General features: G+C 35.5%; 1 protein-coding gene across 1 annotated transcript in view; it reads left to right on the forward strand.

Moving 5' to 3' along the window:
* TPR (translocated promoter region, nuclear basket protein) overlaps window positions 1–26,324 on the forward strand; it is a 67,331-nt gene that overhangs the window by 3,174 nt on the left and 37,833 nt on the right. The window contains exons 3-24 of the mRNA XM_040263798.1: window positions 684–757; window positions 2,704–2,800; window positions 3,831–3,934; window positions 4,281–4,445; window positions 5,211–5,303; window positions 6,176–6,256; window positions 6,337–6,424; window positions 7,146–7,286; window positions 10,783–10,874; window positions 11,128–11,325; window positions 13,895–14,002; window positions 14,982–15,208; window positions 15,686–15,849; window positions 16,307–16,434; window positions 16,525–16,673; window positions 17,683–17,845; window positions 18,985–19,119; window positions 19,643–19,783; window positions 22,865–23,030; window positions 24,095–24,261; window positions 24,823–24,975; window positions 25,398–25,514. Of these exons, the coding sequence (XP_040119732.1) occupies window positions 684–757; window positions 2,704–2,800; window positions 3,831–3,934; window positions 4,281–4,445; window positions 5,211–5,303; window positions 6,176–6,256; window positions 6,337–6,424; window positions 7,146–7,286; window positions 10,783–10,874; window positions 11,128–11,325; window positions 13,895–14,002; window positions 14,982–15,208; window positions 15,686–15,849; window positions 16,307–16,434; window positions 16,525–16,673; window positions 17,683–17,845; window positions 18,985–19,119; window positions 19,643–19,783; window positions 22,865–23,030; window positions 24,095–24,261; window positions 24,823–24,975; window positions 25,398–25,514 (2,951 nt within the window). The remainder of the gene's footprint in view (window positions 1–683; window positions 758–2,703; window positions 2,801–3,830; window positions 3,935–4,280; window positions 4,446–5,210; window positions 5,304–6,175; window positions 6,257–6,336; window positions 6,425–7,145; window positions 7,287–10,782; window positions 10,875–11,127; window positions 11,326–13,894; window positions 14,003–14,981; window positions 15,209–15,685; window positions 15,850–16,306; window positions 16,435–16,524; window positions 16,674–17,682; window positions 17,846–18,984; window positions 19,120–19,642; window positions 19,784–22,864; window positions 23,031–24,094; window positions 24,262–24,822; window positions 24,976–25,397; window positions 25,515–26,324) is intronic.

The following is a 26,324-nucleotide window of genomic DNA, read 5'->3' on the forward strand; positions in this document are numbered from 1 at the left end:
ACTTGGAAATAGTAGTAACTGCTCATTAAATCACTAGTACATAATAGGTGTTTTAGTGGAAGAAAATTTCAGAACGTGTATTCTTCCTAATTATCGACATACATTTAAAACAGAAACTATAAGGGGAGGTAACACATTATGGGTGGAGATCCTAGGACTGAAAATTCAGTATAGCTGCATTTCAGTATAGCTGAATTATATATATGTAAAATTACGTGTAGCTCTTCCTTCTTAAGGCCATAAACCAGCTGAATTACACTTATCTGTTATTGTGATGTATTCTGTACACACTTTATGTGGTTTAAATATTTGGTCTCTTGACTTTTGTCTTTTTGTACTTAATTATTAAATTTGTAAATATAGTTCAGTTTTTTATGATTGACTTAGAAGATGTCATTGAAAAATAAGGAAATGAGTAATTGCAAATACTTTCTCCTAAGAATGTTGGCTAGAATGATTGCAAATATGATTTTGGAAACAGGATAGCTTATTTTAAAAGTTGTGCTAGAAATGCAGTAAATTTGGGTTGTACTTAAGAATTTGAAATGCAATGCTGTACAACTCAACCTTTCTGAAACTCAGTTTCTTAATTTCAAAGTGTGTATGGGTGACAGTTGAATAAAAACTGTCATTGCAGATTCTAAGCTTACGTGTGTGACATTCATAAAATTCCTTTTATCCAGACAGTCAATTGAAGGCACTTACCGAGAAAAACAAGGAACTTGAAGTTGCTCAGGATCGCAATATTGCCATTCAGGTAATAGTTATTCCTGTGAATAAAGCTAATTGTGAACATGATACTTGAGGAATTTTTCTGTTCTAATTGTGCTTATTGTTCTTTTAGTCAGTGGGAAGATGAAATATGTTCAATTAGGAGAAGCTACTAACAAAAATGTGTATACATAAATTTCTTAGTGGGATTTTATGTTGTAATGATTAATTGGACATTCCTTTTACATATTGGAAAATATGAGCACTTGATATGAAAAAAAAAAACACATTTGCTATTAGCTGTGTAGCTCTTAAGTCATGATTTTTAAAAAGCGGTTCTTTTTGCATTGTAACTAAAATGCCATAAATTTGTAAGTAGGGTAGACATTCAGGCTGTATGTGCCTAGTTGCTCCGTTGCCTCCCACTCTTTGTGACCACATGGACTGTAGCCCACCAGGCTCCTCTGTCTATGGGATTCTCCAGGCAAGAATACTGAAGTGAGTTGCCATGCCCTCCTCCAGGGGATCTTCCCAAACCAGGGATCGAACCCAGGTCTCCCACATTGCAGGCAGATTCTTTACCCTCTGAGCCACCAGGGAAGCCCAGGCGTTCATAGAACCATCTATATCCATCCACCCACTCACCTACTTACCTACCGTTCTTTTGGAAATTACCTATTTAACGCTTACTGTTGCCCAGGCATTATTTCAAGTATTTCAGTGCAACTGGGGATATGGGTGAATCTACACTGATAATCATTTCTTTAGAGTAGTGATTAAGAATAACAGATTGATGGTGATCACAAGGATTGCAGGCCAGTTTGTTTAATAAAGTGATCATACGCAGTGATTCTTTGACCAGATAGACCTTCAGACTCTTGCCATTGCTTTTTTAAAAATTTGCTTTTGATTTGAGGTTAAGAAATACATACAGAAAGTATTTATAGTCGGAAAGAGTAATAGACTTGATTCAATAGAAATGTAAAATTTTCTGCATAGAAAGAACGAATAGAATCACCAAAAAGTATTTTCTCATTAAAAATATGACTATATATATATATATATATATATACATACACATATATATATATATCTTTAATACATGACTACTTTCAAATTATAAGAAAACCATTCAAGGGGGAAAATGGGCAAGGGAGTTTTTAAAAACATAGGAAGCTGTACAAATAGCCAATAACAATATGATATGTTATTCTGCTTCGCTCATAATCAGGAAAATGCAGATAATGTAACAGGATATTATTGTTTTTCACCTCCCCATGTTAACATTGGTTTTTCTTTTTTTCTCTGTTTATTTTTTAAGCATAATCTTCAGTTCTGGCATAAGTGGCTTGAAATGGGCAGTTATGACTTAAATGCCTATAAATTGCCATTGTCTTGCTACCAAGTAATTTGTCAAAATATATTAAGGGTTTTAAGATTCCATTTCTGGGCCTATTTCTTGAGAAATAATTTGAACCAGGATGCAGTGATAGTCGTCAGTTTTATTTTATGACAGAAAAATTAGAAGTAAATCAAGTTTCCTATAAAGGCTTGTTGAAGTAATTATATAACTATATGACACTTCCAAGTGATTAGAAACTGACATGGAAAATTTTTTTTTTAACTTTTTATTTTGTTTTGGCATATAACCGATTAACAAACAATATAGTGATATTTTCAGGTAAATAGCATAGGAATCCAGCCATACATAAACATGTACCCATTCTTCCCCAAGTCCCTCTCCCATCCAGGTTGGAAGTTATTTTTGTGAATCTAGGAAAAGTAATTTAAAAAATCTAGAATATGAACAGAAGTGTTGAGATTGTGGGTAATTTTTAAACATTTTGATGTATAAGCCACGAGGAAGAAAATCAAGCAAATTTAAACCACAGCTAATGATAATTAAAATGCCAATTTCATGTTCATTTCTTTATAATTGATCAATTTGATTTTCTTATTTAAATATATTATGCTTATTCCTTTATGTAACAGAGCCAGTTTACAAGGACGAAGGAAGAATTGGAAGCTGAGAAAAGAGATTTAATTAGAACCAATGAGAGACTATCTCAAGAACTTGAATATTTAACAGGTATGAAGAAATACCTTTAACTTCTAACTTCACTCTTTCTCTTCTAATAGAGCTAAGATTTAATGCCCAGTCCATTTCTATTGGCTGGTGTTTGTCATAGCTAAGAGTACATTTCAGAGTAATGTATCAGATCATTCTAAGTACTTAAAGAATGCCACAGACAAGTACGCAAATGAAAATCATCTCAAAGAATTTGGACCAAGGTTTATGTACCACAATATGGTTTATAGTATCGAAACTGGGAACTTGTTTAGATGTTTGGTTGTAGAGGCTGAACGCCTTCATTTTGTACAGGCATCCTTACTGATAAAGCTGTCCACAAGCATTCAATTTAGGGACCTAAAAGGAGAGCCCATATTTGAAAGGGCAGACCAAAGGAATTAGGAAGCAAGAATATAGAATATAATATATAATATAGTTGATGTATTTAAATAAATGTGACTCTTAAGCAGTTTAATGGTATCCAGTTCCCTTTGGGTGCTTTTTCTAAGAGTTTTGAGAAATTTTATTTCTCCCAAAGAAAGAATAAATATTTATTTTACTATATAATAATAGTCAATTTGGTAACCAGTCTCAGAAAAAAAGTTACTTTTGATCAATTAGTGGGTAGGTAAAATTAAGTTTTCTCATAAAAACCTGATGTAAGGAATATAAGAAAAATTACACATATATCCTGGCTGGTTTTGAGTATAAATTTTTGATATATATAGTTGCTTTTTAACTTAAGAAATGGCTAATTTGTGAATTTTTAATAAACTTTTGGTTAATATGAGGAAATTAATGTTAATATTGTATATTTAACTTTACACATTGCATTTAATATAACCAGTATAATTTGCATATTTGGTTGGATGCATGAATTTGGTTTCATTTAAAATTAAATTTGTGATTAAGCTTGGCAAAAGCAAGTTAAAATAGTAGAATTGAGAACTATTTATTTAAATATTTATATTCCTAGAGATGCATCTGTGATATTTGGTTCCTCTGAGCATTAATTAATCATCTTCCCGTTCTCTCCTGACCTTTCTAGAGGACTTTAAACGACTAAACGAAAAATTTAAGGAAAGCAATGCAACAAAGGGTGAGCTTCAGTTAAAACTGGATGAACTTCAAGCTTCTGATGTTTCTGTTAAGGTGAGAAACAAGTAATTTCTAATGTAAAAAATACAATGTTTGCTTTATACTCACCTAAATTATATTTTAAGTATAGGCAAATTAGCTATAAAATAATTAAAAGCTATATTTTTTTAATATCAGAGGATTAAGTTTTAAGACAATTTTGATTGAACTATTTTGTTTATGGGATATTTAAATTTCATATAGTGTTTATCTGGTTCTGTTTTCTGTTAAGAATACATGCATATACTTATTTCTATTGTAAAATAAAATTCTGCTTTTGTCCCTTAGCTACACACAAAATCTTTTGAATAACCATATATTAATCTTTCACCATAAACCTTTTTTTCTCGGATTTCCTTAGTATCGAGAAAAGCGCTTAGAGCAAGAAAAGGAGTTGTTACATAATCAGAATACTTGGCTCAATACAGAGTTGAAAACCAAAACTGATGAACTTCTGGCTCTCGGCAGAGAAAAAGGAAATGAAATTCTAGAGCTTAAATGTAATCTTGAAAACAAAAAAGAGGAGGTAAGTTAGTAAACTTACCAAAATGTAAGTTGTTGGTTACAACTTAGGTTTGTGTGCCAACTTATAAAAATTTATTTAGTGGAATACCAAATTAAATATTTTGTAAGATTAGGGATTCAAATGTGGAAGATATAACACATAAACAGTTGGCCTCAAAAATTAACCAAGTGCATTTAAATAAAGAACTTAAGATATTCTTTGATGAATTTTGATAATATCTTCTGACTTATAGTGTATCTTCCCTAGCATACATGTTTAAGAAGTGGTGGTTAGATTCTGTGAGCTAGATCCAAACGTGTTCTTGTATGAGCTGTTACTTTTCATTTTCTTAAGCATTCATATTTTTCATTTTCTTAAGCATTCATATTTTATATTAAATGCTTTTTTAAAAAATAATTATTCATTTTGGGGGATGTTGGGTTTTCATTGTTGCAAGCAGGCTTTCCCTAGTTGCAGCTTGTGGGGGCCACTCTGCTTGCAGCTCACAGGCTCTAGAATGTCAGCTTGGTAGTTGTGGCCTATAGGCTTAGCAGCCACATGGCATGTGGAGTCCTTCTACACCAGGGATCAAACCTGTGTCCCCTGCATTGGCAGGTGGATTGTTAACCACTGGACCACCAGGGAGGTCCATTAAAATGCTTTTTTGGTAGGTGGGGATTATTTTGCTTTTACTTTGCAGTGAAACTTTATATCAAATTAATTTCAGTTAATACAGTATCCACTACCACCCCCACCACCCACCCAACTCTGCATTTTTGTTTCTAGGTTTCTAGAATGGAAGAACAGATGAATGGCCTGAAAGCATCAAATGAGAATCTTCAAAAGCATGTGGAGGATCTGTTGACCAAACTGAAAGAGGTATCAGTTCAGTTCAGTTCAGTCACTCAGTTTCTCCGACTCTTTGCGACCCCATGAATCGCAGCACGCCAGGCCTCCCTGTCCATCACCAGCTCCCTGAGTTCACTAAGACTCGCATCCATCGAGTCCATGATGCCATCCAGCCATCTCATCCTCTGTCATACCCTTCTCCTCCTGCCCGCAATCCCTCCCAGCATCAGAGTCTTTTCCAATGAGTCAACTCTTCGCATGAGGTGGCCAAAGTACTGGAGTTTCAGCTTTAGCATCATTCCTTCCAAAGAACACCAAGGGCTGGACTCCTTTAGAATGGACTGGTTGGATCTCCTTGCAGTCCAAGGGACTCTCAAGAGTCTTCTCCAACACCACAGTTCAAAAGCATCAATTCTTCTGCGCTCAGCTTTCTTTATAGTCCAACTCTCACATCCATACATGACCACTGGAAAAACCACAGCCTGACCCCTTTAAAAATGTCTCTTTTATGAAAACACTCCAGAACCTGTTAATTTGTAAAATGATTGCATGTTTTGCACTGTTCCTAACACCATAAAATATCTAGAACACTTTTATATGTTATAGTTAGGCTAAAATCACTAGAGTCAGTTGTATACCACACCTAAAGTACTATCTAAAAATAAGTATGGTTAATTTTAATGACATTTAACTATTCTGCTTTAAGATAAAAATATTAAAGATTTTATCCTTAAGGTAATTCATCCCTATCATGACAACTGATTTTAATTTTAGTGGTGTTTTAATCTTTACCTCTACTTTCAAAACTGAATTTTTTATCTTGGCATTTGGTAAGCATTCTAAATTCAGTTTAGATGAGACTCTCATAATTGGTTTTTTAGGGTTTTGTTTTTGTTTTTCAGGCCAAGGAACAGCAGGCTAGTATGGAAGAGAAATTCCACAATGAATTAAATGCTCACATAAAACTCTCTAACCTTTACAAGGTAAGTACTTTACCATGCATTTTTGTGCCCTAATGTTGCATTAATGGATATTGGGTAACTCTTTTAAGATTAAATTTTAGAGTGCTGCTGATGATTCAGAGGCAAAGAGCAATGAACTGACCCGAGCAGTGGACCAGCTACACAGACTTTTGAAGTCAACTGGAGAAGGTAAGACTTTTCAATCATGGAAGATTTTGTTTTTAGAAAGAAGGTACTGTTTTCTTTGCCCTTGTGTAGATTTAGAGGTCATATTAACTTTATTAGGGACAAAATTTGATATATAAGAAAGATGCTTAGATCAAATTTTAAATTCTGTTTCAGCAAATAGTGTATTTGAAAACATAGGTAGCTAATGTTTTCCTGTTTTTTGCATCTACTAGCCTTACATGTGTTCTGATTTCTAATAGGAAGTTTTTCTTCCATTTTTGAAACATTTACTTTGATAAATGTTAATACATATGGGTTTATAGTTTGGATACTGTCTTAATCCATAAGTAAGTATTACTTTTTAAGTTATAAAGTGTATTTTAAAGTCTTTGGGGTGCTTTTTTAAAAATGTAAGTTATTTATGTATGATCTTTCCCAGTTATTTCTTGTGTTCTATACATCTAAGATCAGATTAAGCCAAAGAAATACTTAGAGCCATTGTTTTACAGTTTGAGTTCCCCTAGTTTCCCACTTTTACAACAGAGATAGCAAAAGAAGAAATAGATTCACTAGGCTACACACCTCAGGATTTATAAGTACATTAAGAGCTTCCATTGAGTAATAACTATCAACCACAGCATCTGTAGAATTTAATATTGTCTGCTGAAGGGAAAAATAATGACTATTCTATTACATTTTATAAACTCTGTTTTTGGTAATTCTGTCTCTATCATGTTGTTAGCCAGTAAAGGATTTCAAGAACATATCATAGAGGTGGAAGAATCTAAAGATCGAATGGAAAAAGAAATGCTTGAAAAAATAAGGAAATTAGAGAAGGAATTAGAGAATGCAAATGACCTGCTTTCTGCCACAAAACGTAAAGGTACGGGTTAATAGATGGCTTATTACAGGCTAGAAATACTGGAACTTTCCTACGTAGTCCTCACTTAACTTCACTAATAGTGTTTCTCATTCTCAGGTGTAAGTACCATTTGATCACACATGATTGTATGTTAGTTTCCAGAATAGTTTTAACTATTAATGCTGCATGGTCTTTAGAATTGTGTTAAATGATTATTTGTTGTCATATTTTAAAGTCTTCATAGGAATTGATGCATAATGTACAATAGGTGTCACTTTTTGCTTGTTTTGTGAGAAACATTAATGGCTTTCAGTTCAGTTCAGTTCAGTAGCTCAGTCGTGTCACAACTCTTTGCAACCCCATGAATCGCAGCACGCCAGGCCTCCCTGTCCATCACCAACTCCTGGAGTTCACTAAGACTCGCATCCATCGAGTCAGTGATGCCATCCAGCCATCTCATCCTCAGTCATGCCCTTCTCCTGCCCCCAATCCCTCCTAGCATCAAAGTCTTTTCCAATGAGTCAACTCTTCGCATGAAGTGGCCAAAGTACTGGAGTTTCAGCTTTAGCATCATTCCTTCCAAAGAAATCCCAGGGTTGATCTCCTTCAGAATGGACTGGTTAGATCTCCTTGCAGTCCAAGGGACTCTCAAGAGTCTTCTCCAACACCACAGTTCAAAAGCATCAATTCTTCGGCACTCAGCCTTCTTCACAGTCCACCTCTTGCATCCATACACGACTACTGGAAAAACCATAGCCTTGACTAGACGGACCTTAGTCGGCAAAGTAATATCTCTGCTTTTCAGTATGCTGTCTAGGTTGGTCATAACTTTTCTCCCAAGAAGTAAGCGTCTTTTAATTTCATAGCTGCAATCACCATCTGCAGTGATTTTGGAGTCCAAAAAAATAAAGTCTGACACTGTTTCCACTGTTTCCCCATCTATTTCCCATGAAGTGATGGGACCGGATGCCATGATCTTCGTTTTCTGAATTTGAGCTTTAAGCCGACCTTTTCACTCTCCTATTTCACTTTCATCAAGAGGCTTTTGAGTTCCTCTTCACTTTCTGCCATAAGGGTGGTGTCATCTGCATATCAGAGGTGATTGATACTTCTCCCAGCAATCTTGATTCCAGCTTCTGTTTCTTCCAGTCCAACGTTTCTCATGATATACTCTGCATATAAGTTAAATAAGCAGGGTGACAATGTACAGCCTTGACGTACTCCTTTTCCTATTTGGAACCAGTGTGGTGTTCCATGTCCAGTTCTAACTGTTTTCATTCCAATCCCAAAGAAAGGCAATGCCAAAGAATGCTCAAACTACCACACAATTGCACTCATCTCACACGCTAGTAAAGTAATGCTCAAAATTCTCCAAGCCAGGCTTCAGCAATAAGTGAACTGTAAACTTCCTGATGTTCAAGCTGGTTTTAGAAAAGGCAGAGGAACCAGAGATCAAATTGCCAGCATCCGCTGGATCATGAAAAAGCAAGAGAGTTCCAGAAGCCTTTGACTATGTGGATCACAATAAATTGCGGAAATCCCAAGGAGTAAGCGTCTTTTAATTTCATGGCTGCAGTCACCATCTGCAGTGATTTTGGAGCCCAGAAAAAGAAAATCTGACACTGTTTCCACTGTTTCCCCATCTATTTTCCATGAAGTGATGGGACCAGATGCCATGATCTTCGTTTTCTGAATGTTGAGCTTGAAGCCAACTTTTCACTCTCCACTTTCACTTTCATCAAGAGGCTTTTGAGTTCCTCTTCACTTTCTGCCATAAGGGTGGTGTCATCTGCATATCAGAGGTGATTGATATTTCTCCCAGAAATCTTGATTCCAGCTTCTGTTTCTTCCAGTCCAACATTTCTCATGATATACTCTGCATATAAGTTAAATAAGCAGGGTGACAATATACAGCCTTGACGCACTCCTTTTCCTGTTTGGAACCAGTCTGTTGTTCCATGTCCAGTTCTAACTGTTGCTTCCTGACCTGCATACAGATTTCTCAAGAGGCAGGTCAGGTGGTCTGGTATTCCCATCTCTTTCAGAATTTTCCACAGTTTATTGTGATCCACACAGTCAAAGGCTTTGGCATAGTCAATAAAGCAGAAGTAGATGTTTTTCTGGAACTCTCTTGCTTTTTCCATGATGCAGCGAATGTTGGCAATTTGATCTCTGGTTCCTCTGCCTTTTCTAAAACCAGCTTGAACATCTGGAAGTTCATGGTTCACGTATTGCTGAAGCCTGGCTTGGAGAATTTTGAGCATTACTTTACTAGCATGTGAGATGAGTGCAATTGTGTGGTAGTTTGAGCATTCTTTGGCATTGCCTTTCTTTGAGATTGGAATGAAAACTGACCTTTTCCAGTCCTGTGGCCACTGCTGAGTTTTCCAAATTTGCTGGCATATTGAGCGCAGTACTTTCACAGTATCATCGTTCAGGATTTGAAACAGCTCAACTGGAATTCCATCACCTCCACTAGCTTTGTTCGTAGTGATGCTTTCTAAGGCCAACTTGACTTCACATTCCAGGGTGTCTGGCTCTAGCTGAGTGATCACACCATCGTGATTATCTGAGTCCTGAAGATCTTTTTTATACAGTTCTTCTTTGTATTCTTGCCACCTCCTCTTAATATCTTCTGCTTCTGTTCGGTCCATACCATTTCTGTCCTTTATCGAGCCCATCTTTGCATGAAATGTTCCCTTGGTGTTTCTAATTTTCTTAAAGAGATCTCTAGTCTTTCCCATTCTGTTGTTTTCCTCTATTTCTTTGCATTGATCGCTGAGGAAGGCTTTTTTTAATCTCTTCTTGCTATTCTTTGGAACTCTGCATTCAGATGCTTATATCTTTCCTTTTCTCCTTTGCTTTTCATTTCTCTTCTTTTCACAGCTATTTCTAAGGCCTCCCCAGACAGCCATTTTGTTTTTTTGCCTTTCTTTTCCATGGGGATGGTCTTGATCCCTGTCTCCTGTACAATGTCACGAACCGCATTCCATAGTTCATCAGGCACTCTATCTAGCAGATCTAGGCCCTTAAATCTATTTCTCACTTCCACTGTATAATCATAAGGGATTTGATTTAGGTCATACCTGAATGGTCTAGCGGTTTTCCCTACTTTCTTCAATTTGAGTCTGAATTTGGTAATAAGGAGTTCATGATCTGAGCCACAGTCAGCTCCTGGTCTTGTTTTTGTTGACTGTATAGAGCTTCTCCATCTTTGGCTGCAAAGAATATAATCAATCTCATTTTGGTGTTGACCATCTGGTGATGTCCATATGTAGAGTCTTTTCTTGTGTTGTTGGAAGAGGGTGTTTGCTCTTACCAGTGCATTTTCTTGGCAAAACTCTATTAGTCTTTGCCCTGCTTCATTCTGCATTCCAAGGCCAAATTTGCCTGTTAGTCCAGGTGTTTCTTGACTGCCTTCTTTTGCATTCCAGTCCCCTGTAATGAAAAGTACATCTTTTTGGGGTTTAGGTTGAAATTTTCCAAAAGTATATTAGATTTCTGTGTGTTGGCACAGGGGCCATCTTATCTGAAGAAGAGCTTGCAGCCATGTCTCCTACTGCAGCTGCTGTAGCCAAGATAGTGAAACCTGGCATGAAGTTAACTGAGGTAAGAAGGATCTCAAATCTTGTTTTTTTCCATCAGCAAAAAGTGTTTAGACCTCTCTGACACCTACTCCCCCCAAAACTTATTCTTGTTGTTAAATGATTAATGGCTCGTTTGAGGGAAGGCTTTCTTGGTTCCTGGTTCTATGCAGCATATAGTAAACATTGCCATCGTGTATAATTGCTGGATGAATGTTTGTAAAGAAGCTATACAGCCTATATTATGCTTGGATTTGAAATGATCTCTCTTCTTTCAGCTGTATAATGCTTATGTGGAAACTCAGGATCAGCTGCTTTTGGAGAAACTAGAAAACAAAAGAATTAATAAGTATCTAGATGAAATAGTGAAAGAAGTTGAAGCCAAAGCACCAATTTTGAAACGCCAACGTGAGGAGTATGAGCGTGCGCAGAAAGCTGTGGCAAGTTTATCCGTTAAGCTTGAACAAGCCATGAAGGTTGGTTCCATTCCTAAATTTTAACTGTAGAAAAAATACAGAGGAGAAATAATTTACTAAGTAGGATGATTCTTTCTTAGAAATAAAGAATTTACCTCCAAAGCTAATTGGTTTTTCAGTGGTAGGGTAATTATATACTTTAAAGTTTGTCATTACATTATTAAACATCTCTAATTGCAAAATGTTGTATTTTTATTCAGCAAACATTAAAAATGTTTAGCATTTTTTAAGACATTTGGGGTGTTTTCTGTATGGTTCTCTAGTGGATGATAAATAGCCACAATCTTTTTTTGTAATAGAACCTTTCTAAATTTAGCAGTGATCATTTTTTGTCAGGCAGTTCTGATATTCTGTGTGGATATGATAATACTATTCATAGAAAAGAACTTTATAAAAATACCATTTCACAATTCGGCAAGTCTTTACATACATTATTTTGTTACTGTTCCTCTGTGTATTAGAAGTACCAAGGAAGTTTGAGAATATTTTTTATTTCTTTAGATTCCTTTTTAATAGATACTGGTTTAAGAAGAATATTTGTTTGTTGGCTTCCCAGGTGGTACTAGTGGTAAAGAACCTGGTACTAGTGGTAAAGAACCTGCCTGTCAATGCAGGATACGTAAGAGACGCGGGTTCAATCCCTGGGTTAGGAAGATTGCCTAGAGAACGGCATGGCAACCCACTCCAGTATTCTTGCCTGGAGAATCCCATGGACAGAGGAGCCTAGTGGGCTAGAGTCCATAGAATTGCAAAGAGTTGGACACCACTGAAGCAACTTGGCATGCGCACGTGCACAATATTGTTTTTTATTAAGATACAGCTGTTAATATTACTGAGAAATCTTTGAGAGTTATTAAACAAATTTTATTGAAGGAAATCACTTAATTTATGTGCTAAATAGTATAAATGTATCTCTGTGTTGTGTGTGTGTGTTTGTGTGTGTGTGTGTGCGCGAGTCACTCAAACTGTCCAACTCTTTACGACCCCATGGATGGTAGCCCACGAGGCTCCTCTGTTCGTGGAATTCTCTAGGCAAGAATACTGGAGTGGGTAGTCATTACCTTCTCCAGAGGATCTTCCTGACCTAAGGATCAAAACCAAGTCTTCTGCATTGCAGGCAGATTCCTTACCATCTGAGCCACCAGGGAAGCCCAAATGTGTCCTTCCTTAATTTGACTTTTATTACTGTTGTTATTACAATTTAGATGTCAGTTTAAATCAGGGTGTATTGTGTCTAACGATCTCTTTTTCCTAAATCAAACCATGTCTAGCAGTCTTGCCTGGAGAGAATATGGGGCTTTAAGACATACCCCTCCCCTCTGGTGTGGTTTAAAAAGAGGTCCTTTGTATCTTCTTGACTTTCTCACTGTTAAAAGTGAGCATTTTACCTGAAGGTTATTGTTTGAGGAGGTGGTAAAGTGGAGGGCTGAAGAATCAGGTAATAGCAGCTGTTCACTGTGGGAAAACCTGTTAATTCATCACTAATGTGCAGGCACAGTAATAAATACAGACTTTTTTCATAACTTCCAAAAGCTTTAAAAATAATTTCAGTATCTTCTTTTGTAGCCAAATCTTCTGTCCATAACATATATCATGTCCAGTCTAGATTCTGTGGTGCTCATTTCTCAGATTTCTTGAATTTAATAACTAAGTTACTTTCTTCCTTGGCATCTTAATTGATCCCAGTTTGAACTCAGTAGGTTTGTGTTATTACCATTTTTCATGAATATTTGTCTGCTTCATCTTGTCTCATACTTATTTCTGCTAAAATTGGTTTATCTTTGTACCTTGAGGGCATTGTGCTCAGAGGCACTTGAAACACCAGGATAAATATAAGCCATCTTTCACTTGTATACTATCTGTAACAGTACATACTTTGTGAAATAATACATGTTATGTGAGAACAGTGCATTAAGAAGCAAAATTTATGTGGATTGGAGATAAAACATAAGATTTTAAAGATATTTTGTGCTTATATCAAGCTCCTTAAAACTATGCCCCTAAATCCCTAATGATACTGTGATACAAAACATTACTGCAATATGTTGCCATTTTTCTTTTTTTTTAACAGCCTTATGACATTGGTTGCTGATTCTTTAAAGTTAGTTCCCGATGTATTTTTTAATAAATCCAAGTCTTACCCAACATTTTTTGCTTTTAATACTTATTTCTAGATGGTATAATAATGATTATCACTGTAATGCAGTCCTTTGTTTTTGTCTTAGTAACAAAGTTTTTTGAGTGTTTGTTTGATCTCCATCATCATTTGATAATATATTGTGAATTTGGTATGGCTGTAACATTTTGATTCACAGTTAACTCGGGGGGAACCCTCTTCATTAGCATACGATGATGAACATTATAATGTTGAGCTTATTTGAAATATTAAATGTATTCATATTTTTAAGAAATTTCTCTTTAGAGGCTACTATATTATATAGAATATTTTAAAATTATAAGTTGATTACTGTGATATTTGAGCACTGTATACTTTTGTTATTTGTGTAACTGCTGTTTGTATGCATCTTAGAAGAAAATACAAAATTTTCACTTGACTTCATTTTTAAAGGAGATTCAGCGATTGCAGGAGGACACAGATAAAGCCAATAAACATTCATCTGTGCTTGAAAGAGACAATCAAAGAATGGAAGTACAAATAAAAGATCTTTCACAACAGGTTAGTTTTTTGTTTCTTTTCCTATTTTATTTTGTTTTTCCTGAACTGACTGCCTAGTAATGTTTGTTTCTAAGTATGTAAGATAGAACTAGTACATATGCAATTCTCGTCAACTGAGAAAACTGCTCTGAATGAATTGCAGTCTAGTCATTGTTTATTCTTAGCCTCTCCCTTTTTTCTTTTCTTTAAGCATTTGATAAATTTTCAGTTTGAAGATAACTGGTTGTAATTAATGAAATAATTCAAAGATAAAAGAGTTATCTTCCCACAGTTCAAGTCCCAGAGTTAGCAGACTGGTGTGTATTCTTTCACATCTTCTTTTATGTACAGATACATGTGAGCATATATGAACATATGTAAGCATTCTTTGTTTTTCCTGAAATAAAATCACTTATTTTGTATATGCACCTGTAAGTGCATTCCCCGAACAGTTTTTTTTTAACTGATTAAGTTTGGAGATGTAGATCTGTTTTGTTCATATATTTTACCTTAATTTTTGTATGTAGAATGACTGAACAACAACAAATACGCAAACACAGACATAGATAAAAATTTCGCATAAATGAAGTTAGCATCTATTTCCCATGCTCCCCTTCTGCTCAACTATGTAATACATATCTAAGCATGCAAGTGCAAGCGTACAGACAAAATGGGTATATATTTCTGAGTGTTTTATATGGTCATTGTATTATAAAAATGGAACCATGCCTCTGGAATTATAATTTGACTTCTTTTTAAAAAATAACAGTTTTCATTACATACTTTTCATAGAAATGAGAAATAATTTTTCCGATTAAGATTTTCTTTATTTAGTTCTTAATATCCAAAATAATAAGCTTAAAAATTCATTTTTTCAAGATGATTTAATACTCCATCAAAGGTGTTCGTAAAGTAACCTTGTCATTTGAAAATTTTCACTTTAAACATTTCCAAAGTCAAAACCAATACTATTTGATAACATGTTAAAACTTTTTTTTAGATTAGAGTGCTTCTGATGGAACTTGAAGAAGCAAGGGGTAACCATGTAATCCGTGATGAAGAAGTAAGCTCTGCTGATATAAGTAGTTCATCTGAAGTAATATCACAGCATCTAGTATCCTATAGAAACATTGAAGAGCTTCAACAGCAAAATCAACGTCTCTTAGTGGCCCTTCGGGAACTTGGGGAAACCAGAGAAAGAGAAGAACAAGAAACAACTTCATCCAAGTAAGCAATAGACTTACTTTGGTTTATTCAGCAAACATTTATTGAAAACTTTTTACGTGCCTTAAACAGTACTGGATATTGGGAATATAGTGATTTAGGAGAAAAAAAATCAAGCAACCATATTGCTGAAAAATTCTACTCTCAAGGACCCCAGTTTTTGGATGAGATGGTTAGTAAGTGAGATAGATAATAAGATCAGTAGATTATCTATGAAAGCAAGAAGAATGGAATTTGGACTCAGTGGAATTGGTTTGATTTTTGCAAACAAATTTTTCAGATGACCTTGTTGAGTACCTGCGTCCTATGTAATGGGAGTTTTAAAATCTATTCTTAAAATAGCAACAAAAGAAGGAAAGGATAAGAGAGATGAAAAATGCTTAATGACAGGTGATAAAATGCTTAGTCAATTTGCAGTAGAAGTTATAACTGCCTCTCAGTCTCAGTCCTGTTAAATAGACTTGATTTATTTTCCTGCAGAATTTCTGAGCTTCAGGTCAAACTTGAGAATGCCCTCACTGAATTGGAACAACTCCGTGAATCACGGCAACATCAAATGCAGCTTGTTGATTCTATAGTTCGTCAGCGTGATATGTACCGAATTCTGTTGTCACAGACAACGGGAGTTGCCATTCCTTTACAGGGTAGGAGTTTTTATATGTTATCTTAAAAGTTTGCAAATATTCCTGGGAAATGTTTCTGAAATGTATCTTAGGTAATGGATTTTGCTACATAAGGAATGTCTACTCTAATAATGATAACTTCAAATATGGCTACCATATATGAGTGATTATAATACATCATCAGTTCTAAAATACACCATTATTTTAGGTAAGAAAAATGCTGATCATTGTTGCACAGTATGCATCTGAGAGTCAATGAATTATATTACTTATTTTTGTTAGGTTTTAACATTTAGCCTGCAGAAATTACCTTTATTTAACTAGAAGTCACAAGTCATTGTAGTAAGTTATTTAGTAGGTTCTTTGTTTCGTAATTTATATAATCTTATGGTTTAATTTAAATAAGGCAGCCTGTTGACTTCTAATAATGATGTATTTTGTGAAGAGGCGTTACATCATTCTTTTTACATTTCTGAAGCTTCAAGCTTAGATGATATTTCTCTTGTGTCAACTCCAAAACGTTCAAGTACATCACAGACTGCTTCCACTCCTGCTCCAGTAATTGAGCCAGCAGAGGCTATAGAAGCTAAGGCTGCACTTAAACAGGTAGAATACCCGTAACTTGACACCTTTATCTTGAGTTACGTTTTTGAGAACATGTAATAATTTCATCTAATAATTTCTCTTAATATTTAGCTGCAGGAAATTTTTGAGAACTACAAAAAAGAAAAGGCAGATAATGAAAAAATGCAGAATGAGCAGCTTGAGAAACTTCAGGAGCAAGTCACAGATTTGCGATCACAAAATACCAAAATCTCTACCCAGCTAGACTTTGCTTCTAAACGGTAAATTTTCTTTTCCAAAGTTACGTCTAAACATAATAGTTGGTATTCAGTGGAATCAAATTCAAGGGTTAAGTTTGTGGTGATATTACTTTTTTTGGTGGGTTCTGATCCAGTCTGAGAAGTTACAGGGGTTCATTTTTCACTTTTGATTAATGATTCCTGTGAATGTTATTAAGGGGTCCAGGTAAGTTCATATAAGGAATGTTTCTATTTTTCCTTCCTGAGATTAAAGGACATACTGTTTCCATAGGACTTAATTATTTTAATTAAGGAGGGTAAGAGAAGTATGAGAAATTTCATTCAGCCTTTTCTAATCTAGGTAGAAGAGAAGCAGGCTCTAAAGTTAATTTTGGGAAAATTGACTTTTTTGGTCACTTGCAGAGGAATAATAGTAAATTTCATTCTGTAGTTAACAGAGCCATTGAATAGTTGTTAGTTTATCAAGTTAGGAAAAACATTTCTTTGTATACTACATGATCAGACTGTTTGCAAGTATGACCAGCAGTCTCTGTATTTTCCAACAATTTGATATCCCAGTAAAAGCGCCATTTTTCCCCCATGTTGATATCTCTAGCCAGCCACTTTTAAGTTTTTAAGCGCATAAGACATAAGCACATAAGGCAATAAGGTGAAGAATTGTAGATGGGAAAAAAAGGACTGGCAAAAATCCGTCACTAACCATACATAAATACCTTAAATTGCATACTGCATTGTGATAGGTGTCTTCCTGTATGAACATTATATTGACATTATTTTGAATACAATTAAAATGCTTGTACATGAGTAAGATTACAAAGTTAATTCAGCATGAAATACAGTGCTTATTTAGAATTTGAATTTAACTGCTAAACTTGGAGTTTAGAAAAAAGAATGAAGATTTTTACATTATTACACAAATCATATTTTTCGTATTGTCAATCATATAAAACTAAGCTCTTGTGAAACTCAAGAAATTGAGCTAGGATACAGTATTTCATTTGCTTACAGAATTATTTTTCTTTCATATCAGTTATGAAATGCTACAAGATAATGTTGAAGGATACCGTCGAGAAATAACATCCCTACATGAAAGAAATCAGAAACTCACTGCAACGACTCAGAAGCAAGAACAGATCATCAACACAATGACGCAAGATTTGAGAGGAGCTAATGAAAAGCTAGCTGTTGCAGAAGTGAGGCCAATGTCTATTATCCATCTCATGTTATAAATTGCATTTGACACTTGTTTTTTAATTGTTACTTTGATTTTACTTGTTGGTATAATATAAATTTTTGAGGTTTGTGGATTATACATCCTTATCAAATAGTTTCCTGGCATCCACCCGTCCATCAGAGCAGTTGGGTGATTGTTTCTAGTAAAAGAAGAAAGGGAAAGAAGTTGGTTTTTCTGAGCTAAGATTTCTTTGGTTACAACAAAGGCTATGGATGAATATTTTATCCATTCTTGCTCATTTCTAGTAAAAAAACAATATACAATTTTCATTAGCATTGAACTCTGTTCCTGAATTGCAACATAAATGTAAATGTTGATCAGAAATTGACAGTACTTTCAACTTAAATTCTAAAGTCTTTGATGACAGATTCTCATAACAGTGTTTTGCTTTTTATAAACTTATTTCTCACAACTATTTAATCTTTATCTATGATCTTGGTATGGTTATTCCCTCATTTTACTTACTGAAAAGGACTCAGAAGCTGAGTAATTTGCCCGTTTGGGGGCCATCATGAGATACAGATTGGTTGGGACTTAAAACTTAGCTTTTCTAATTCTGTTGGCTCTGTTATTTCTGTCTTGTCCCCACTCCTTTGTGAAGAATAGACAGCAGCACTGTTTCAAACTGGTAGAGTAAGTTTTATAATTGATAGTTTTTGACTCATCCTGTAAATATGAATACTTTGAGGATACTGATTTTCAGCAAGCCCTTGTATATCCTCTGAAACTCGGAGAGTACTCTTCATGGGGAAATAAAGTTCAAATAGATAAGTCAGCACTCAAACAGATACTTAGAAGCCAAGTTTAGTTTCTAAAACTTGCATAGTTGAATAGTATGCAGGTGTGACTATTGCATAGTTTTATAATTTTGCCTCTTATACTGTGGCATTTTAGATTTTTGTTGTTTTTTAAAAGTCTTGATTTGCTAGACCAAAGATAATATATGTATTTTTGATAATTGTAAGAATTTTTCCTTTGGATTTATTGGTATTTCCAGTAATATTTGTTTCATAATTCAATACATGAAACTTACAATTGTGTTATTACATTTGACACATTGTTTTTCAACATTTTTTTTTAATTTGTACATATCTCAAGGTAAGAGCAGAAAATCTGAAAAAGGAAAAGGAAATGCTTAAATTGTCAGAAGTCCGTCTTTCTCAGCAAAGAGAATCTTTGTTGGCCGAACAAAGAGGGCAAAACTTACTGCTTACTAATCTGCAAACAATTCAGGTAACCAAATAAAAAAAGGATAAGTAGAAACAATTTTTTAAGTTAAATTTGAATAATTTTAACAAAGAAAACTGTATTCTCTCAGTTTTCTTAATGAAAATGTTTACATCATTTTTGTCATGCATTAATGATGATCATTGAACTTTGAAGTTTAAGACATCAGTATTTTAAGTAAAACATTAAAAGAGAACTGACTGAAGCCAGGCAATTGGCAGTTTTGATCCTCAGGTCTATATTTACAGAGTCCTATACAGTTTGTTTTCAAGATTAAATCTCTGGTTTATGTTCTTCAAAACATGAAGAAATCTGGCTGTGGTAATATGGTTCTTATTTTCCCTATTAAATAGATGTTTTACTATGGAAAATGTCAAAATATCTTCTTGGTAAATGTTTTCGATCTTAACTCCTTCATGCAGAAGTAAGCTATATTCCTGTAATTTCCAGTTGCCTTTGATTTTTTGTTGTTGTTGTTCATTTGTTCTTTTTTTAAGTATAACCAAAAAATTTTTTTTTCTATCCTTAGGGAATATTAGAGCGATCTGAAACAGAAACCAAACAAAGGCTTAGTAGCCAGATAGAAAAACTGGAACATGAAATATCCCATCTAAAGAAGAAGTTGGAGAATGAGGTGGAACAGAGGCATACACTTACTAGAAATCTGGATGTGAGTCTTATCAGTGTTCTGAATTTCTGTAGAATATTTCTGTTTAAAAATCAAGCTCATGTTGAAGCACACAGTCTTGAAGAGATCTCTTACAGACTCTTTAAGTTTTTCTTGCCTTTTTGTATGCCTAGTAATTTTTCATTGGGTGCTATAACATTATGAGTTTTATCCTGAGGGGTGCCGGATATTTTTCTTTAAATCTTGAGCTTTCTCCTGGACTGCAGTTAAGTTAACTGAAAATAGTTTGATTCCCTTGAGTCTAGTTTTACAATTTATTAGGCAGACTCAAAGCATGCCTAATAAGTTGTAAAAAATAGGGACAAATAGATTCAAGGGATTAGATCTGATAGAGCGCCTGAAGAATTATGACAGTGGTTCACGACATTGTACAAGAGGCCACCCCCAAGAAAAAGAAGACCACCCCCAAGAAAAAGAAGACCACCCCCAAGAAAAAGAAGACCACCCCCAAGGAAAAGAAGACCACCCCCAAGGAAAAGAAGACCACCCCCAAGGAAAAGAAGACCACCCCCAAGAAAAAGAAGACCATCCCCAAGAAAAAGAAGACCACCCCCAAGAAAAAGAAATGCAAAATGGCAAGATGGTTGTCTGAGGAGACCTTACAAATAACTGAGAAAAGAAGTGAAAGGCAAAGGAGAAAAGGAAAGATATACCCATATGAAAGCAGAGTTCCAAAGAATAACAAGGAAAGATAAGAAAGCCTTTCTCAGGGATCAATGCAAAGAAATAGAGGAAAACAATAGAATAGGAAAGACTAGAGATCTCTTCAAGAAAATTAGAAATACTAAGGGAACATTTCATGCAAAGATGGGCACAATAAAGGATAGAAATGGTATGGACCTAACAGAAGCAGAAGGTATTAAGAAGAGGTGGCAAAGAATACCCAGAAGAACTATACAAAAAAGATCTTCATGACCCAGATAATCACAATGGTGTGATCACCCACCTAGAGCAAGTTTGGTGGGCCTTAGGAAACATTACTATGAACAAAGCTAGTGGAGGTGATGGAATTCCAGTTGAGCTATTTCAAATCCTAAAAGATGATGCTGTGAAAGTGCTGCACTCAGTATGCCAGCAAATTTGGAAAATTCAGCAGTGGTCCACAGGACTGGGAAAAGGTCAGTTTTCATTCCAATCCGAAAGAAAGGCAATGCCAAAGAATGTCCAAACTACCGCACAGTTGCACTCATCTCACATGCTAGCAAAGCAGTGGTCAGAATTCTCCAAGCAAGGCTTCAAGCATGAACCATGAACTTCCAGATGTTCAAGCTGGATTTAGAAAAGGCAGAGGAACTAGAGATCAAATTGCCAGCATTTGCTGGATCATAGAAAAAGCAAGAGTTCCAGAAAAACATCCACTTTTGCTTTATTGACTATGCCAAAGCCTTTGACTGTGTGGATCACAGCAAACTATGGAAAATTCTGAAAGAGATGGGAATACCAGACCATCTGACCTGCTGAGAAATCTGTATACAGGTCAAGAAGCAACAGATAGAACTGGACGTGGAATGGCAGACTGGTTCCAAATTGGGAAAGGAGTACGTCAAGGCTGTATCTTGTCACCCTGCTTGTTTCTCTTATATGCAGTATACATCATGCAAAATGCTGGGCTGGATGAAGGACAAGCTGGAATCAAGATTGCTGGGAGAAACATCAGTAACCTCAGATATGCAGATGACACCACCCTAATGGCAGAAAGTGAAGAACTAAACAGCCTCTTGATGAAAATGAAAGAGGAGAGTGAAAAAGTTGGCTTAAAGCTCAACTTTCAGAATACTAAGATCATGGCATCTTGTCCCATCATTTCATGGCTAATAGATGGGGAAACCATGGAAATAGAGACTTTATTTTGGGGAGCTCCAAAATCACTGCAGATGGTGACTGCAGCCATGAAATTAAAAGACGCTTGCTTCTTGGAAGAAAAGCTATGACCAACCTAGACAGCATATTAAAAAGCAGAGATATTACTTTGCCAACAAAGGTCTATCTAGTCAAGGCTATGTTTTTTCCAGTGGTCATGTATGGCTGTGAGAGTTGGACTATTAAAAAAGCCGAGTGCCAAAGAATTGATGCTTTTGAACTGTGGTGTTGGAGAAGACTCTTGAGAGTCCCTTGGACTGCAAGGAGATCCAGCCAGTCCATCCTAAAGGAAATCAATCAGTCCTGAATATTCATTGAAAAGACTGATGCTGAAGCTGAAGCTCCAATACTTTGGCCACCTGATGTGAAGAACTGTCTCATTGAAAAAGACCCTGATGCTTAGAAAGATTGAAGGCAGGAGGAGAAAGGAACGACAGTGGATGATATGGTTGGGTGACATCACTGACTCGACGTGAGTTTGAGTTGGCTCCGTGAGTTGGTGATAGATGGGGTAACCTGGTATGCTGCAGTCCATGGGGTCGCAAAGAGTCAAACATGACTGAGCAACTGAACTAAGCCAAGGCAAATCTTCCTGAGGTGTAGTTCCAGAGTCCGGTGAATTATGAACTTTTTCAAGTCAGGCTGCTGGAAACAGGCATTATTCCTGACTTGCTCTGAGGACCAGAGAGTCTTCAGTCTTCAGACCACTCCAGTCTCTGATTCTTTACCGTCTGGGGTATTTTCACAGGCATGCACTGATTACTCTTTTGCTCATTATTCAAAAAGGGAACCTGTGCAAGTCTCCACAGTAGTGTGTCTGGGAAGCTCTCTTCTCTCTAATAGTCTTTCTGTTTCATGAATTCAAGCTGGTCTGGCCTTCTTGTATTCTGAGTTCTTTGTTCCCAGTTCATGAAGTCTGTGGCCTCATTTTCCTTTCCCTTTGCTTAGCCTGGACACTCTTAAATCAATAAGCTGAGAAATTGTAGGGTTCATCTCTTCTGTTTCCTATCTCAGTTGGTTCAAAGCATTTTGTCTGTTTTTTGCTGTTGATTTATTTTGGTTGTTTCAGTTCAGGAGGTAAATGTCAGTTCTGTTGCTCTGTTTTAGCCAGTTTAAAGTTCTGTAAAAAGGTAATTTGAACCTCTATTTACTTAAAAATTGAAAGATAGTGTTTGTAGGGTTAATGTGTTTTTTTTCTTATAGGTTCAACTTTTAGATACAAAGAGACAGCTGGATACTGAGACAAATCTTCATCTTAACACAAAAGAACTGTTAAAAAATGCTCAAAAGGAAATTGCTTCATTGAAACAACACCTCAGTAATATGGAAGTCCAGCTTGCTTCTCAGTCTTCACAGAGAACTGGTAAAGGTAAATAATTAAGTAGGCTGACAAAAGTGCCAGGTTTATAACATATCCTGTAAATAAATAGCCATTGTTTTCATAGATACTAGCGAAAGATTTAAACAAAAACTTTACTCTTCATACAGTAAAGCCCAGTTTTCCACCTAAATTAATAAATGCACAGACTTGAAAGATTCAGAATAGTAGCAAGGGCGATACCCCTCTTGCTACTCAGGGTGGCAGCTGACCAAGATATGCTCTTAGTTTTCCAGTTATTGAAACCATTTCATTGATGCTTTAAGAATGTTTCTCTTGTGGAGGGTTAATAATTTGAATTTTTAACTCTCCCTTTTGAGATGAATATGTAATGATAAGGCTCACTTACAGAAATCATGGATTTGTTTGATCTCTTTAGAGCAGTATTCCTAATCTTTGCTCATTGACAGCTGCAGGGAAAAGGTTTGTCTCATTAGGTTTTGCTACTCTTTGTCAATACATTATTTCAAATGTAAACCCATTGAGTCCAAGTAATCTTTCTACATGGCCTTACTTATTCTTAATATAGAAGAGAAATTTAAAACACAAGTATACATGTGTATGTATGTATACATGTGTATGTATGTGATGTATATATATAATTCTCCAGGACTCCTTTCTTATTGTTATCATATGGTAAGAAAACATTCTTTTTAATCTGTAATTTCTACCTTTTCTGTGAATTTTAGAATGAAAATTGCTCTAAATGTTTTAAGCTGTAGCATTTTGGCATAACAGTGGTTTAATTAAGAGTGTTAATTTCTACAAGTAGCTATTTCAGTTTAGTGGAATTATTTTATATTCTCTTTTAAATACCTTTTTTAAAAAATATTTGTAACAGCAGAGTTCAAATACTTAAACATTTTTGTTTTTAAATAACCTACTGACTGTAACCTGTTCTTGTTTTGGTATTCAGCATAGGTTGAAATACACTTTCTAGATAGTTAAATACTTCTGCATCTCAGCCTTAATTCTTATTTCACAAATTCTTTAATAGCAGTCATCTTTAATATCATTTAAAATGTTAATTTTAAGAAGGCTGTTAAATCTATTAGGTCAGCCTAGCAACAAAGAAGATATGGATGACCTTCTGAGCCAGCTAAGGCAGGCAGAAGAGCAGGTGAATGACTTGAAGGAAAGACTCAAAACAAGCACTAGTAATGTGGAACAGTATCGTGCAATGGTTACTAGTTTGGAAGAGTCCCTCAACAAGGAGAAACAGGTATATACAATTTTGAAATCAGTTTGCATGTACTTTTTTTTTAAGTTAGGATGTGTAAGGCACTGTGTAAAAGTGTGGGTTCAACTGACATTGCACTTACCTCTTAAAAGTGCCAGATACAACAAAATAATCACACAAAATTTGTAGAACATGGGACGTATATTGCTATAGAAAAAGTACAGATGAAATGCTGATGTGAGTGGGTGGTAGGTGAGATTGTTTGTCTTTTGAGTATGCATGACTTCACAGGGGAGATGGCATTTTTGCCTGGCCTTGAAGGAAAGCATCATTTGAATAGTAAAGATAGGAAGTTATTTCTTGTAATAGGCACTATCGGCTGATATAGGAAGGCCAGTGTATTCCATTTGTGAATTTTAGTATGTTTTAAATTTAGCTTAGGCCAGTCTTGCCTTCTGAGATGGCCCACACTGTCTATGAACAGTTTCTACATAAATCCCCTTCTTACCTATCTAAATAAATTTAGCTTTGATTTGGGGAAAGGAATTGTGTAATTTTAAATGTGTGTATTCTTTGTACCCTACTGTTTGGTTGATGATAAAGGTGACAGAAGAAGTTCGTAAGAATATTGAAGTTCGCTTAAAAGAGTCAGCCGAGTTCCAGACACAGCTGGAGAAGAAGCTGATGGAGGCAGAGAAGGAGAAACAGGAACTGCAGGATGACAAGAGAAAAGCCATAGAGAGCATGGAGCAACAGGTAAATCAGGTTACTACCATACCGATCACTGTTTCTGTTACAGGGATTTAGATCCTTTTATCTAGCTCATTAGTTACCATTCAGTTATTCTCGGCAGATACTGATTGAACACATACCATATATAACTATTTTAGTTTTGTATTTTACTCTGATCTGTACATGTTTCCTTTGGATACTTGAGACTACTTTATGGTACTAGATATCAGTGTTGCTTTTCAGAAGCCTCTGCCTAAAAATTTACTTTTGTACACATTTTTAATAATATGGAATGAATAAAAGCCTGCAAAATTTGCACAGTATATCAGGTGATAGACTATTTAAACTTAATAAGTCTTGGGCTACTTGTACTTTTAAAAACCTGACTTCGATAATTTTAAATTAAATTTGCAATTAACTCTTGGTTTTAATCTCCTTCAATTTAGTTATCTGAGTTAAAGAAAACACTCAATAGTGTTCAGAATGAAGTACAAGAAGCTCTTCAGAGAGCAAGCACAGCTTTGAGTAATGAACAGCAAGCCAGACGGGACTGTCAGGAACAAGTAAGTGTCATTCAGAGCCAGTTATTGGAAAGTAAGCTTTGATCTTAGGGCACAGTTCTTTGAGTATAGTAATGCATTTGGGGGATTGGTGCATTTTATAAAACAAGCAAGTTATTTCCACTCTTAGGGCACTTGGAATAAGATCAACTGATAAGTATAGATGAAAGCTAAAAGTAAGGCCAGGTTTCCCCTGCTGTCCAGAAGTAGAACATTCCTGTGAAAGCTGAAATGGCATAAAGTGAAGAAACAGTTATCTCAGGTCACATCTTCCTAATGGAAACACAGATTAAATAGAGATAAAACATAGACGCTCACAGTCCAAAGCTATGACGGCTTGATGCTGAGATGCTGAGTGTAGTTCGTGGGGAAGGAGCTTGGCGATACCCCTCTTGCTACTCAGGGTGCTCACTGCCTCAATAATGACATCTACTGAACAAATGCTGAACCATAAAGCAGACTTTGAAGAAAAAAAAGAGATGTCTGTAGAGCAGTATCCATTAACAAAACAACATTGGTAAATGGAGAAAATATATAAAAATAGGAGTAGAAGATTAAACGTGTACTTGATCTCACTTGCGAGCATTCTTTCACTATTGCATTACTACACTAAGGCTAGTTGTAAAGCTGTACTACAGACAAGATAGAGATACTTTTCCTCAGCAAAACAGGGACATTTTGAAAACATTTTTAATGCATTAGTGAGCTTATGCAGATTTCTATACACCACAGTTTATAAGCTTTAACAGTACAGAAGCACATTATTTAAGTATATATACACACATGCACACACATATATACATGATACTGCTT

The sequence above is a fragment of the Oryx dammah genome, unplaced genomic scaffold (assembly GCF_014754425.2).
Source record: "Oryx dammah isolate SB20612 unplaced genomic scaffold, SCBI_Odam_1.1 HiC_scaffold_21, whole genome shotgun sequence".
NCBI classification, from domain to species: domain Eukaryota; kingdom Metazoa; phylum Chordata; class Mammalia; order Artiodactyla; family Bovidae; genus Oryx; species Oryx dammah.